Source organism: Diabrotica virgifera, chromosome 2, assembly GCF_917563875.1.
Source record: "Diabrotica virgifera virgifera chromosome 2, PGI_DIABVI_V3a".
Lineage (NCBI taxonomy): Eukaryota > Metazoa > Arthropoda > Insecta > Coleoptera > Chrysomelidae > Diabrotica > Diabrotica virgifera.
This window is the reverse complement of record NC_065444.1, coordinates 198,287,966-198,303,502: the sequence shown is the minus strand read 5'-3', so window position 1 is coordinate 198,303,502 and position 15,537 is coordinate 198,287,966. Positions and strand designations below refer to the sequence as shown.

Genomic DNA, 15,537 nt, shown 5'->3' with positions numbered 1-15,537 from the left:
AATGTCCAATCTGAACAAACAACCTCATCATCTTCCATAAATCTACCAAGCACAATTAAAAGTAACACAATTTTAAAACAACCCACATTTGATGAGAAAACAGCATGGGAAACTTATCATTTTCAATTTGAAGCTGCAGCTAGAGCAAATGGCTGTACTGAGAAAGAAATGGCAGCTTCCTTAGTAGTGGCTTCGAGAACAGGCAGCAACAGGCTTACAACCCAGGATGCACCCAGTTTTACTTCTCTCTTTCAACCTTTAGAGACAATATAATATGGTCAGCAGCGTCGAAAGCAGGTTTTCCAAAGTTATCAAAACATAACGAAAACTTGAAATAATTTGAAGTCGAAGTCGATATTAAAATATTATTATTGCATTTGGCGTACCCTCGGGCATCTAAAGGTTTTCTGGAATAAATTGGAATACGAAATTCATAGATGGGCTGTATGATGTTGAAATGCAATAAGCTGTCCGATTACAACATCACAGAACGCTATGGAGCACTAATCTCAGCCCTGGGGTATAAAGCGGCAAAAAGTAATTCTGGATCTCGCCCGAAAATTAAAAGAAATAATATTTCAAGAAAATATGGAAGTCACTACTGCAGGTGCAGATAACCAATAACCTATTTTATCCTAAGTTTTAAGCATAGGTACTTCAAAATCTTCAACAAAAAACTCAAAATGAATATAGAAGATGTTTTAATTGCAGAAGAATGGACATTTGCATAATAATTGCAGAAGCCGATCCCAGGCAAGGAAAGAACCAAAGAATGATGTTAGAAGGTCGCCTAGATTGACAGCATTCGTAACAAACGTCGTATCAGACATGGAGTTCGTTTAGAGTTAAATTCTGATTAAGGACAAAATTTCGAATCAGGATTATGGCAAGAAAATGAAAATCATAGATATTAAGAAAACTCGCACTACGCTTCTCTATCCACAATCAGACGGAAAGGTCGAAAAACCCAATATAACTGTTTGTCGATACCTTTCAACGTTCGTTGCTGATAATGACCAAGATTGTTTCTCTTCTTTTGACATCATAAAACTGGACGAGTCTTTGCCCGTCTGACCTTCCATTTAGATTTCTCTTGTACCCTTCTCCTCCATCAGAGGTGTAACCAGGATGATCCTAAGTCCTAAGGGGGGTTACGTCTACTTGAAGGTCTCTGTGGGGTATGGAATAATAATGGTGTTAAGCGTATAGAGCTCAAAGTACATCCAAAAGGGGGGGTTATAACCTCCAAAACTACCCCCTGGTTACGCCTATGTCCTCCATTATCCTACTTTCATAGTTTTCAGGTCGTCTTCCGCGTCAAAGAATTCCGTAAGTAGCGACATTAATGCACGTATTTCCAGTGAGCATCGTACATACCATGCTAATAAAAATTGATGACATCGAAATTATTAGTCAAAAGAACCAAAATGACTATCTACAGAACATTAATTATGCCAGTAGGAATCTACGGACATGGTAGTGAAACCTGGGTAACGAAAAAAAAAAGATGAAGCCCAATTCAAGATATTTGAAAGAAAGATAATGAGAAAGATACAGTGGCGGATCCAGAAATGTTGTTTGGGGGGGGGGGGGGTCATGGGTCTTGAGGGTGATTTAATTACCTTTCTCTGAGGCAAGGTCGCTTAGTCTTACCAACCCTAGTATACGTGGGTTTACAATTATGGGGGGGTCATGACCCCCGTGACATCCCCCTGGATCCGCCAGTGGAAAGATATACGGCCCGGTGCAAGAGGAGGACGGCACATGAAGAATCTGGAGAAGCGACCAAATTAATGAATTAAATGAAGAATGAAGAATGAAGGGTACGATATTGTAAGATTTTGTGAAAAGTCAAAGACTGTCATGGCTGGAACATGTCCAGAAGTAAGAGGATACAAAAACAACAAAGAAAATATTACAATGGAAGCCGATAGGAAGACAAAAAAAGGAATGAACAAGATTGAGGTAGTTTAATTCCTCTAGGTCCTAAAATCCCTTCTTCCGAAAAGGAAGATTCAAAGCGATAAAGCCAAGACATCGCAGTTTAGAACTAGGACAAAATAATGGTTAAGCGCTACATTTGGTCTGATCTTTTGTATGATGTAGAAGTTTGGACACTAAAATTATCAAGCATGAACAGAATTGAAGCAGTGGAAATATGAATTCTTAGATGGATGCTGAAAATACCGTGGATAGCAAGAAACACTAATGAAAAAGTACTAAAGGGGGTCAACAAATATAGCGAATTGCTAAAGACTGTTAAACACCGGAAAACGTCTTATCTGCGACATACCTATAGTGAGGGGGAATTGTCAGGGCTGGATTTACATATGGGCTGAATGGGCTATAGCCCAGGGCCCCCAGGGCGACATAATTCAAGGGGACGGTAAATTTTGGTAAAAAGGTAAAAAAGGTGGGGGGAGGGCGGCAAATTGTAGATAGCCCAGGGGCAGCAAATCTTCAAATCCGCCTCTGGGAATTGTTTAGAATAGGTACTACACTACAATTGATCCTTAAAACGTTTCTTGGTTACAAACAGTCCTGGATGAACTCACACTGTGACATCAAATGCAGCACAATTATTCCATGTTGCAGAAGATCGAGAAATCTTCGCAATGGTGATCGGCAGTTTAAAAAAAATATAGTATATGTATATTCAAAAATTCGTTTTATCCAATAATAAACACGGTATTTTATAAGTAGCATTCAATAACAAGTAAAAAACCTTTTGTTTATAATATTCATGCCATGTTCATACATCCAGAAAATTTTTATTCTTTATATTAATGATGGGACAAAAAATGCAAAAAAACTTCTTGTTGTAATAGGTAGGTAGGTACTCAAACTTTCTGATACTCTTTACGTATCTAAATTAATGTATTCATTCAAGAACATCAATAAATAATTCAATTACAATTCAAAATATATGATAAGATCATGGGGGTCAAAGTATAAAAATATTTAAATACAATTAACAGTCCCGTAGAAACAAAGAATACTTACCTATTACGATGAAAAATATCACAGCTCGTTGAATAATATTCATTTTGATACTAGGTATTAAATTAAACAGCAAAAATTTAAAAGAAAAGTTCCACTTCTCACTCCTGAACAAAAATTGTAAAACTACACGTACTTACACCTCGACAGCAAGATAAAGACTAAAAAAACACTGTCCGCTGTCGCTGTCAGTGGCAGCTGGCGGCAGTGGCGGCAGTCATTCATGAGGTTCATGAGTTCGTATCCGAGTTATTAGTCCGATCTGTATGCTCGCCCCCGTTAGGTAAATTATTCCAATTTGTTTTTTTGCACAAACTTACTCAAAAAGAGGTCCTTTATAATAAATCCACAGGGTGTCAGGAGGTACCGTGGTTGGAAAATTGTTTAAACAATTTTTTTAAAACAAATTCAAACAAACAATTTTTTCACTAGGGACATTTTTTTTTAGATTCTTTGTATCATTCAGATTCAGAGCAAAAAGGTCTCGTGTAATTTTGCTCTAAAATTGATTTTTGTTGAGTTATATCCATTGACCAATAGACCGTTAAGGTACATTTAGACGGGTTAGTTTTTAAAGCAATATGTTGCCGGCATTATGTATTCGGTATGTTGCTGGCAACATTGCTGTATCTAATGAAAATATCGCCGTATGGCCGAGCCATGGGGCCGAAATAATGCTGGTATTTGAACACTATTAGTCGATAAAGTCGAACTGCTGTGGAAAATCTTGCATGTTGCTCGGCTACTCTGTTGAAATTTAATTTGGTTTTGTCAAATATACAAAGAAACAATGAATGTGTGGTCAAATGAAAACACAATATTATAAGTAATTGGACTTCGTATGTCATAGGTTTTCACCCTTATTTCCATAGTTAAATTACTCATTGTTTCGCGTTTGCATGCTTAAAAAATGGCATAATATATTCACATTAATAGTTATTTATGAAACAGTTCGTGAAGTATGCTTTTTGCGAACGCACGAGATATTTAGAGCACGAGCGATAGCGGAGCGAGTGCTATACATCGCGTAAGTTCGCAAAAAGTACTTCACGCACAGTTTCGTACAATATTTTATCTACTCTACCATAAACAAATAAAAAACTGTGACTCTTCGTCACTGGAATTCATTTCTATTCTACAATTTTTAGAACTTTGACATTTAAAAATTCTAACTTCTTTCAAACCACAAAACTGTCAAAACTTTTGTCGTAATTTATTGCTCATTATGTCATCACCATGACAACGCGAAAGGTAAGGATATTTGATTATATAAAAGTGTTTTAAAAACAGTGCGAAAAAGTAAGTCCCATTTAATAGTTATTTTTCTAACAAGTGCAGAAAGTCATTCTTTTCCGCACGCGACTGCAGTTTGCCGAACGACGCGAAGCGGGAGTTCGGCAAGCAGTCGAGTGCGGAAGAGAGACTTTCTGCAAGAGTTAGGAACAATATTTTTTCTAAGAGTCTTTAAAAAATTACCAAATCTTAATCAATTAATTTAATTAATATGAAAATACATACACAAATTAATTCTTTGACAAGGTTGTCAAAACCAAACTTTCAATATAATTAGTTAGCATGACGACGATCTTGGTTTCCATGACGATGATTCAAAACGACTGTTATTGTCTACCGATTTGACTTTGGAATATTATGTCAAAATAATTTAATTTCATCGAATTGTCGCGTTTTACATTAAAACAGGAAGACAATAAGATATATTTGAAATAAATTAGTAAATAATATCTAAATATTAGTTTATTGCAAGTATTATAATTACTTTAAGGCCATATTAACATATCTAAATTAACACGCGTGCGGAAAAGTAAAATCCGCGTGCGGAAAAGTAACACGCGTGCGGAAAAGTAACACGCGTGCGGAAAAGTGAAACTTTCTAAACTAAAATGCGTGCGCGAAAGTAGACATTTTGGCACGCTCGTAGAAAAAATACATTGTTACTTCACGCACACTTTAAACACTTCACGCACTGCTATCTATAATGACTTTTCTTCTTTTGAACCTTCTCTCTGAACCTTCTTTTTTTCACAAACTAAAAACTTACACATAATATGACATAGAGTAGATAAATGCCTTTTATTTTTCTTTTTTATGTATCGTCGTAGCACGATTAATTAAGGACGCAGCAACTTGTACAATGTCGGACATCTTTATTTTTGACTTCATCTCGTGAATACTTCAAGGGTATTTTTTGTCTAAAAGGGAAATATAATGCAACAAGCATGGCTGAAAATAATAACTTTGTAATAAAATAATGACAAACATTTTTTCAAGTTCAATCAATTTTAAAGAAAAATTACAAGAGACCTTTTTTGCTCAGAATCACCCAAAGAATCTTAAAAAAATTGTCCGAAGTGAAAAAATTGATATTTTGAATTTGTTTAAAAAGTTTAAACAATTTTTCGACCGCGGTACCGCCTGGTACCATATGGATTTGTTATAAAGACCTTTTTTTAGTAAGTTTGTGCAAAAAAACGAATCAGAATAATTTACCTAACGGGGGCGAGCATACACTAGGGACTATTTGAAATAGATGAAAACAATATTTTCAAGAACACCAGTTTTGCCATCTAGACGTCAATATCAGAACATTAAAATTTTCGAACGAGAACTCTATTGTATCTCAGTTGCGTGCGGCAGTGCGGCCCATCTCATCGAATCCCTGGTCACCGAAAGACATTTCATATAGGTATAGTCGGTTCGCTCGGACACACCTGGCTAGTGATATTAGGGTTTTTTTGCCAATCTTACCAAAATTGGCAAAATTACTAATTATTTAGTAATTATTAACTAATTAGTAATTATTTTTTTCCCAATTTTACTAATTGGCAAAATTACTTACTAAAATCACTAGCCAGTTGTGTCTGAGTTTAGCGAACCGACTATACATCCAAATCGAAAGGTACTTCAGCGAAAGCTCCAACTCATCAACTTGACATTTCACATTAACGCTTCTTCTAAATTTAAATGACTATTTTAAAGTAGGTTTAAAACTCAATCGCATTTATCCCAGCGAACGGCAGTTCTCGCCAGTGGCGCACAACCCCGTGCATGCGACACTATATATACTATTGTGTTTTCAATTTATCAATCAAAAGCAAAATGAAAATAAAATTAAATTTTTTTTTTAAATAACGCGGGCACATAAATTTGATACACCCTGTATATTGAGCTGTAAATATTTATTAGAATTTAGTTTGGATGTAAGTGGATTTCTCTTTTAATGAGCTTTCCGATGAACCATTAAAGACTTTTGTGAATAATTAAAGTGAAAAGGACGATGTATTTAGATTTAAAATGGAAATAGATTGTTTATTACGAGAACTATAGAACCCACAGGTAGATGTAATTATCACTTTCTAGAAAAGGTGGTTTAAAAGAAAGTTTGGAATTTTAATATTTGTTTCAACCCGAGTGAATGTTGTAGAGTTTCCCCGAAAGTAATTAAGGATGGTCGGAATAATTTTGAAAATTACTGTTTGTTTGTCGAATGGAAAAGATTGTTTCTGATTCTTGGCAAGTTGGAAGGGGGAAAGTGGATTGGATGATTGAGAGAGTTTGAAAAAGAAGTCATTATGTTTTTGGTATCGCTGAGGAGCAGTTCGACGTTTTCGTGAATAGATAGTTAGCAAGTACCAGTGGTTGTTTGATAGTGGAGAATAGTGTTAAAAAGTGGAACGAGAGACAGATCAAATTGAGACAAAATACCTCTTTGATTCTGTATTATTGTGAGAAGGAGAGCAGAGAATTTTTGGAGTTTTGTTTGAATCGAGTACGTGTCAAAAGAGGCCCGGCTTGGAGAATTGGTGCTGGTATGCTGACAGTTTTGAAGCTGGAGAGCGGAGAGGGCTTTGATGAGTAGCCTTTAACATAGTCAACGAGGGAGAGCTGTTTTGGGTCACGAGAAGACATCAGAGTGAGTGAAGCAAAAAGGTCAGTAAACTTATGTGAAAGATATTTTTATGTTCGGAAACTAAAATTTTGAGTAAAAGGCATATGAATTAAAATTCCAATATTTCTAAAAGTAAATAGGAAGTATAGCTAATCTTGCGAATACATAAATTTGTTTTGTTTAGTTTGTTTTACCAAAGTCATCGGGAACAAACCGATAAATTGTTTTTTTTAACTATAATAAATTTAAGGGGTAAAGATTTCATTCGGACATCTGTGTCCATAGGTTTTAGATTTGATAGATTTTAGAGTATTGATTTTGAAAAATAAAAGACAATTCTGTATGTTTATTTTAATATTTGGCTTTATTTCTTTTCCCTATTTTACCCCGATTAGGATCAACTAAGAGATACTGAACCCACGAGAGAAGATAAGTATAACGTAAGATTATTTAGACATTTTTTTAAGATTATAAAAAGGCACCCTGAGATTTTTTTATTTTTTTTTTTTTATGTATGATTTGCGACAATTAAATAATTAATCAGATAAATAATAATTAATATAAAATCAATAAGAAGCAGATCATAACAATACATGAAATTTTCGATTTTCTAAATCTGATTGAATTGAAAATTGAAAAACCCCATCCTAAATTATATGAAAAGACTTGCCCATTCATATGTCAACCATCCATTTTGGTCCAATGGTGTGGATTTTACTGCCCTTCCCATTTAGGGTCTGTTTTTCGTTCTCGTCCCCAAAACTCACAAAAATTTAAAAAATTTAAGTTCTCCCTTTGCGGCTTCTGATAGTAGGTATTGATCATTACCTTTCAAACGCATGTTTAATTTTGAAAATCGGTTATACCATTCAAAAGTTACCGAGCTAAGAAATTTTTTTCAATTTTTATTTAAAAAGGGGAAAATGTTTGTATGTATGTATGTATGTATGTATGTATGTATGTATGTATGTATGTATGTATGTATGTATGTATGTATGTATGTATGTAAGTATGTATGTATGTATGTATGTATGTATGTATGTATGTATGTATGTATGTATGTATGTATGTATGTATGTATGTATATGTATGTGTGTAAGTTTGTGGAAAAGTTTCACCGATCTAAAATTTTTTTCTATGTTTCATAAGGGGGTCAGGGTCGATTCAAAACCGGTGTAGTTTGTGACTTTCGATCACCAATAAGCCAGCTATAGGACTTTCTAGGTACAAAACGGCATATTTTTGGGGGGTATATATCTTAGGTTCTAGGAGAGGCAGGAAAACCGCAAATACACCAAATCAATAGCGTTGAGTTAAGCTTTCAAATGGTGCCTAAGCGGTTAGGATCAGACACACACACACGGCTCAGTATAGCCAAAAAACTGAAAAAACTAAACTTTGAACATTTTGGTTTTTCGACAATTACTCAAAATTTCAGCCTTACGAATTGTGCCAATAACTGAGCATTTGTAGAGGGACTCTAGACGCTCTAACGGTGTATACCTCATATCTGGGAAAATTCGAATTTTTAAGTTATAGGCTTCATAAGTGTGATCAAATTTATTTCCCATGGGAAGAAGGGTTTTCAAGCTCAATAATTCCTGTAATGCCTTCAGTTATCATACTTGACCTTGAATGCATCAGATACTACTTGTCAATATGTTTCAAACTCATGTTTAGTGATTAAAATCGGTTAAGCCGCTTCGAAGTTATCAAAGCTCCAAAGTATAATCCTTTTGACCATTATCGCCGAAATAGTTTATGTAGTTGTAGTGGTTACGACGCTAAATTTGATAGGAAAATCCAAGTTCATTTACCGACCATCCCAATCAATCTATTTTTCAATCTATTTCGAATAGAAAAAAAATCTCGTGTACATTCGATGGGCACTAGATCATTTGAGAGATAATGTTAGAAAGACGACCATTTATAACGCTTAACATTCAACTTCACACATTTAATTTATAAATAACTTTGAAAAACTCCTGATACAAGAATAAAAAAGCTTTTGTAGCTGGAATATTGTATGTGCCACTCATTTTTACGGAGTTTAGCGGTTTTTTATTCTTTTAAACTATACCTCCTATTAAATCAATAATTAAATACAATTCAATATTTTAAACTAAACTACAATCAATATGCAAATACACTTTTCTTCCAGGCAGAAAGTAGTCCCTTTATACATACTTACGAGCATTTTATAGAAAAAAATAAATTAAATTAAATTCTCTTTTTGCATTTTCTAGTTTTTCTAGCAAATACTTAAAATTGTGGTAATAAACCCAAAATCCAAAAGGCAAGATTTAATTAGGTATTTAAGCAGAGGCCACAAAATATTTCGAGTGCGTCTAATAATACCTATGTATCTCCTTAATCTTTATTTATGTATTAAAATAATTTTATCGGATTTTCGAGATTAGGCCTTCTTTTATTTTACTTAAACATAATGTGGTTATTTGTTTATTAATCTTAAATAATAGATAAATTCAGTCCCGGCGCTAGAGTATAAGGTGTCCGCCAGCAAAACTAGCGTTGGGTTCTTCGGTTTTTAAAATTAATATTTTATATAAAACCATAGGAGAAAAAGATTTATTTTGACACCCCTCAAAGAGGGACTCGGGGCACCCGCGCCCGCTGTTTAACTCTTGCAGGCTTTTATCGCCGGCCCTGGTTAAGTTAAATGAGCCAGTGGCCAGTAGTTTAGTGAGTATAAAAGACTAAGTTTTCACTCTAATGGCATATAAAACAACATAATGCTATTCTACACCCCACCAGAATGAAAACAATGGGAACCTTCTCTGGTTACACCTCCGAGGCTTCTACAATTTGCAAGCCATACGGATGCTGAGACTAAGGAAGATGAGGGAATTCTGCAATTTACAATTCACGTCCCATCTGCTCATCGCGGTAAAGTTCCAACGAGAATGGTTCCCTTCATACTCCACACAGAGTAAATGTAAATCAAAAATGAATAACCATTTTCAATTTCGTTGCAAAACGAAAACACAGCCGAACCATATTCTAGTCCAATCAGAGAGTGCTGCAAGCACCCCTACCGGTTTCGAAACTTATTAGTGTCTCATCAGGAGGCACATATGCTGCTCTCCCTGATCCAACCAAAACAAACCCCAGCGTGCAGTCCCGGATTGCAACGAACGAAATGGCATAGATGCCCTAGCGGCAACTGCTAGCAAAAAGACTAAGTTTTCACTCTAATGGCATATAAAACAACATAATGCTATTCTACACCCCACCAGAATGAAAACAATGGGAACCTTCTCTGGTTACACCTCCGAGGCTTCTACAATTTGAAAGCCATACGGATGCTGAGACTAAGGAAGATGAGGGAATTCTACAATTTACAATTCACGTCCCATCTGCTCAGCGCGGTAAAGTTCCAACGAGAATGGTTCCCTTTATACTCCACACAGAGTAAAAGTAAATCAAAAATGAAACGAAATGTAATGTAAACGAAATTGAAAATGGCTATTCATTTTTGATTTACATTTACTCTGTGTGGAGTATGAAGGGAACCATTCTCGTTGGAACTTTACCGCGCTGAGCAGATGGGACGTGAATTGTGAATTGTAGAAACCTTCGACCTTAATTAACTTATGAATCACGTAATTATTATCCTCATAATATGATATAAATAAAACAAGCATATAAAGTATTAACAATGTATTTATTAAGTAGAATTTAGAGACTTTAAAACATTTGTCCTGTATAATTATTATATATATATATATAACAGCGCTAACAGGCCTTATAGGCCTACGGCTTCTAAATTCTGGATAATATTTCTCCATTCTGTTCGGTCCTCTGCACTCTTTCTCCAGTCCTTCACCCCGATTTCTTCCAAATCCCTCTCTGCAGCCTCTAACCATCTCTTCCTTGGTCGACCTCGTCTCCTTTTTCCCAATGCTCTGTCATTCAATATTCGTTTGACGTTTCTAGTTTCTGGCATTCGAGTAATATGTCCCAGCCATCTAACTCTTTGGGCTCGTATTTTTGTCGTTATTTTTGGTCTCCCATACATCCTCATTACTTCTTCATTTGTTCGTCTCCTCCAGGTTTTCTCCGCTATCTGTATACCTCCAAAAATTTTTCTCAGGATCTTCCTTTCCCATATCTGTATCTTCTTCTCCTCTTGTTGATTCATTACCCACGTTTCGCTCGCATACAACACTGTGGGCCGTATTATCGTTTCATACATTCTGATTTTCGCGTTTATTGATACATTTTTTGCTTTTAATATCGTGTTTAAGGCACCCACAACTCGACTTCCCTTCAATAATCTTTTATCTATTTCTTTTTCTTCCCTTCCAGTACTGGTTACAGTCACTCCCAGGTATTCGAATTCTGCTACTTCCTTAAATTTATATTCATCTCCTTCTCCTTTCATTTTTATATAGTTATCCTCTTTATTTATATCTCCTTTCATTACCATGTATTGTGTTTTTCCTTGGTTGATTCTTAATCCATACCTTTTTGCTTCCGCTTCGAACTTTTGGAATATTTTTTGGAGATGTTCCTTTGTTCTTGTTAGGATGACTAGATCATCAGCGTAAGCTATAAACTGCTGTCTGTTGTTAAATATGGTACCGCTTGTATTAATTTTTATCCTTCTTACTATGTGTTCTAGTACCAAGTTAAATAAGTCTGTAGATAGAGGGTCACCCTGTTTCAGTCCTTTATTCACTGTGAATTGTTTTGAAAAATTTCCTTCCAGTGTTATCCTGTTTTTTGTATTGTTGAGCGTCATTCTCACTAATTTAACCAGCTTTCCTGAAATACCCAAGGATCTCATTGCTTCATATAGCATATCTCGGTCTACTGAGTCGTAAGCCTGTTTAAAGTCAATGAACAACATGTGTAGTCCCAAATTTTGTTCGTAGCTGTTGTTCTGTATTAGTTTTAATAAACATATTTGATCTGTTGTTGATCTTCCTGGTCTAAAACCTCCTTGGTATTCTCCAATGATCTTATTTACCTCCTTTTGCAATCTATTTCGGATGATTTTTGCAAGTATTTTATAGGCCACTTCTAATAGCGATATTCCTCTATAATTTTCGCAACTTGTTTCATCACCTTTTTTGTAGATTGGACAGATGAGTGCATTGTTCCATTGTTGCGGCATTTCCTCTTTTTGCCAGACTGTTAATATTAGTCGGAAAATTTTTTCTTGCAGCTTTTCTCCTCCTACTTTAAAAATCTCTGCCGGAATTCCGCTTTCTCCTGCGCTTTTGTTATTTTTTTGCTTCAATATTGCTTCTTTTACTTCTTGTAGTGTAGGTTCTTCTTCACGTTGTTGTTCTGTGTTATCCTGTTCATGTTGTTTTATTTCCTGGGGTTCTGCTTGTTTATTTTCATTTAATAGTTCTTCAAAATACTCCGCCCATCTGTTCAATTTTTCTGTTGTTTCTCCTAAAAGCACACCGTCTTTACCTCTACAATAACTTGTTTTACTCTTTGCAGTTCCTCGAGATTTTTTTACTTCTTGGTAGAAATTTCTTATTTCCTTGTTTACGTATGATTCTTCTATTGTTTTCAACTGTTTGTCAAGATGTTCTCTTTTCTTTTTTCTGCAGATTTGTTTTACTTCTCTTCTTGCCATTTTATATTTTTCTGTAGTATCCTGTGTATTATTTTTGTCTTTTTCTATTTTTGCTTTATTTCTACGTATCAATGCTATTTTACAATCCTCGTCAAACCAGTCTCTTCGTTTCTCTGCTTGTGCTTTTCCTAGACATAGTTCCGTTGCTTCTGTCATCGCTATCTGTATATTCCTCCATTCTTCATCAATATCTTCTGCGGTGGGGTAACGAAGTCTTTTATTTATCTCTGCCACAAATTTGTTTGCCGTTTTTTCTTCTTTAAGTAATTCTATCTTGTATGTTAATCTTTCTTTTGCTGTTCTTGGGTTTCTTGGCAGCTCTTGTTTAAGTTTGGCTATCGTTAGAATATGATCGCTATTGGTATCTGCCCCTCTGTAGCTTCTGGAATCGGTAATTGCTCTGATATGTTTACTTTCTATTAATACGTGGTCTATCTGGTTTTTTGTCCTTCCATCTGGAGATATCCAAGTTATCTTATGAATATCCTTATGGTCAAATCTTGTGCTTACAATTTTCATTTTATTTTCTGTTGCAAATTCAATTAATTTTTTCCCATTTTCATTTGATTCCTTATGCAAACTTTTTCCACCCGTTATACTTCTGTAAATCTCTTCTCTTCCTATTTTGGCATTCATATCTCCTACGATTATCTTTATGTCATATTTCTGAATTTTATCCATCAAATTACTTAGCTTCTCATAGAACTCTGTCTTGGTTTCTAGGTCTTTTTCTTCAGTGGGGGCATGTGCATTAATGATGCTAATTTTTCTGTACTTTCCTCTTATTCTTAAATAACATATTCTATCTGATATTGCTTGGAAGTCTATAACTAATTTACTTATTTTTTCTGTCACCATAAATCCAACTCCAAAATATCTGTTTGTCCCGCCACTCTTAAAAAAGGTTCTTTTTCCTATTTTGACTATTTCAGTTCCCAACTGTTTTGTTTCTTGTAAGGCCAGGATGTCTACTTTGTAATTCTCCATAATATTATCTAAATTTTTTAAGGCACCCTCTTCGTACGTACTTCGTACATTCCAGGTTCCAATTTTTATTATTTCCTCATGTTTTTCTTTATTTGTATCGTTTTTTCCCTCATTTTCCAAAGTCGTTATTCCTTTTTTTGCCATGTCAATACCATATTTCAGCCGCTGTTCTTCGTTTATTAGTTTTTTGAATTTTCTATCAGCTGTTCTCTCTCCTCGTCCCATATCCAGATTTTGCCATTTACTATTAATTTCTTGTAGCCGATTTTCGTTTGCTTACCTTTGCTTCTTTCTTCCTTTGCTATTTTAGTTATTTCCTTTTGTATTTCTTTTTCTTTCGATGTCAAATCGTTGTTTATATAGATACGGTCTTTATGCTGTTTTAGTTTACTTTTCTTGTTTAGGATTTCCATTTTATCCGTGAAAGTTTCTGTCTCTATCGCGCATACTGTTTCTCCTATTTTTGTTGCACTTCTTAGTTTTATTTGTGTTTGCAACTCTTGGGCTATGAAATTTTCCATTTCTTCTTTTAATTTCTTATCATCATTTGTTTGTACTTTCAACCCAGTTACGATCAAGCTTTTCTTTTTGCTAAATTTCTCCAGTTGCTCCATTCTTTCATGTAGCAATTTTACTTCTTTTTTTAGTTTTTGATTCTCTACTTTTACATCCATTAACTCTTTATTGGTTTGTTGTTGTTCTTTTCTTATTTGTTTTATTTCCTGAAGCATTTCATCATTTTTATTCATGAGCTCTCTCATCATCGTAATCATAACATTTTCCATGTCTTCATTTTTTTCGTTGCCTGCTTTGCTTGGTGACCGTTTTGTAATTTTACTTCTATTAAAACAATCATCCAAGTTTTCTCTTTTGCGTTTCGTTTCGTCATCGGTTTCACTTCCTGTGTCATTATCCTTTCTTTCCATTTTCTAAAAGTGCCCCGCTAAATGTTACAATTAGAAAAATCTGTATAGAATACAATATAAAATATAAGGTTAGTTTAAAAAATAAACCTATATTAGACACAATCTATAAACTTAATTTAGAAATTAACTTTAAGCCAGTTCGTAATCACCGTAAAAATTAAAATTATTGATTTTTAATTCTCGCACTATTTTAGATTTATTTTATAAGTCCGACTCTGCACTGCGAAAATAAATCAAGTCTGCTTGACCCATCAAAACTTGAATTTCTTATCAGTGGTTTTATTTTATTTATATTGTTCGAATAATTATTGGCATCTAAAATACCTGTTTACAGTAAATAATGGAGAGATCTTACTTTTTCGATGCTTTGGACGATTTATTTTCACTCACTAGTGCACTTGTACTTTTATTTACACACTGTGTTAACTTGGCGATTTATCTATTCGTAATTCCAATGGAAATTGGATTATTCACGGAACAGACGTTAATCAACCTCACAATTTGCCTACCAGGACCGTATAATTATTATACAAGATAATAAATCAAAGATGGTACCGACCTAAAAACACATTAAAAAATTTGCCAACACAAAACATAACACAGGTCACTTTTTATTTCGAGGAGGACACTTCGACACTTTCTTGTTTTTTCTAATTGCATCATGGCACTTCAACCCTCGAGCAGTGAGGTAAACGTTAATACGAAAGACATTACTATAAATAAACCCGCCTAAAATAAAACGAGGGAAATAAAGCTCTTCACGTTTCACTTTTTGTTGTGAGAAATGTGAGAAGTGAGAAGCCAGAGACGCCCAGAGAAGCTGATATTAGAGGTAATGATCATCGATTATAAAAATCGATTATTTTTAAATTACAGTTAAACTATTCTACTTACTTTAAATTAGTATTACGAATTTTCTTTTTGTTTTTAAATTTCTTCTACTATTAACTAATTGGTCTTACTAAAATTCTATTTCATTACCAGAATAATATAAAAAAATAATCCTATCGAAACGTATCTATTATTCGATAAATCGATTAATTTAGCTTTCGAACCAACTATGTTAGTCACGTGATGGTATTTGAAGGAGGAGAAAGGTT

General features: G+C 34.5%; 1 protein-coding gene across 1 annotated transcript in view; it reads right to left on the bottom strand.

The window, feature by feature from the left end:
• LOC114328102 (27 kDa hemolymph protein) overlaps positions 1 to 3,199 on the bottom strand; it is a 129,188-nt gene extending 125,989 nt beyond the window's left edge. The window contains exon 1 of the mRNA XM_028276875.2: positions 3,004 to 3,199. Coding sequence (XP_028132676.2) covers positions 3,004 to 3,046 — 43 coding nt within the window. The 5' untranslated portion in view covers positions 3,047 to 3,199. The remainder of the gene's footprint in view (positions 1 to 3,003) is intronic.
• Between the last annotated feature and the right edge of the window lie 12,338 nt (positions 3,200 to 15,537).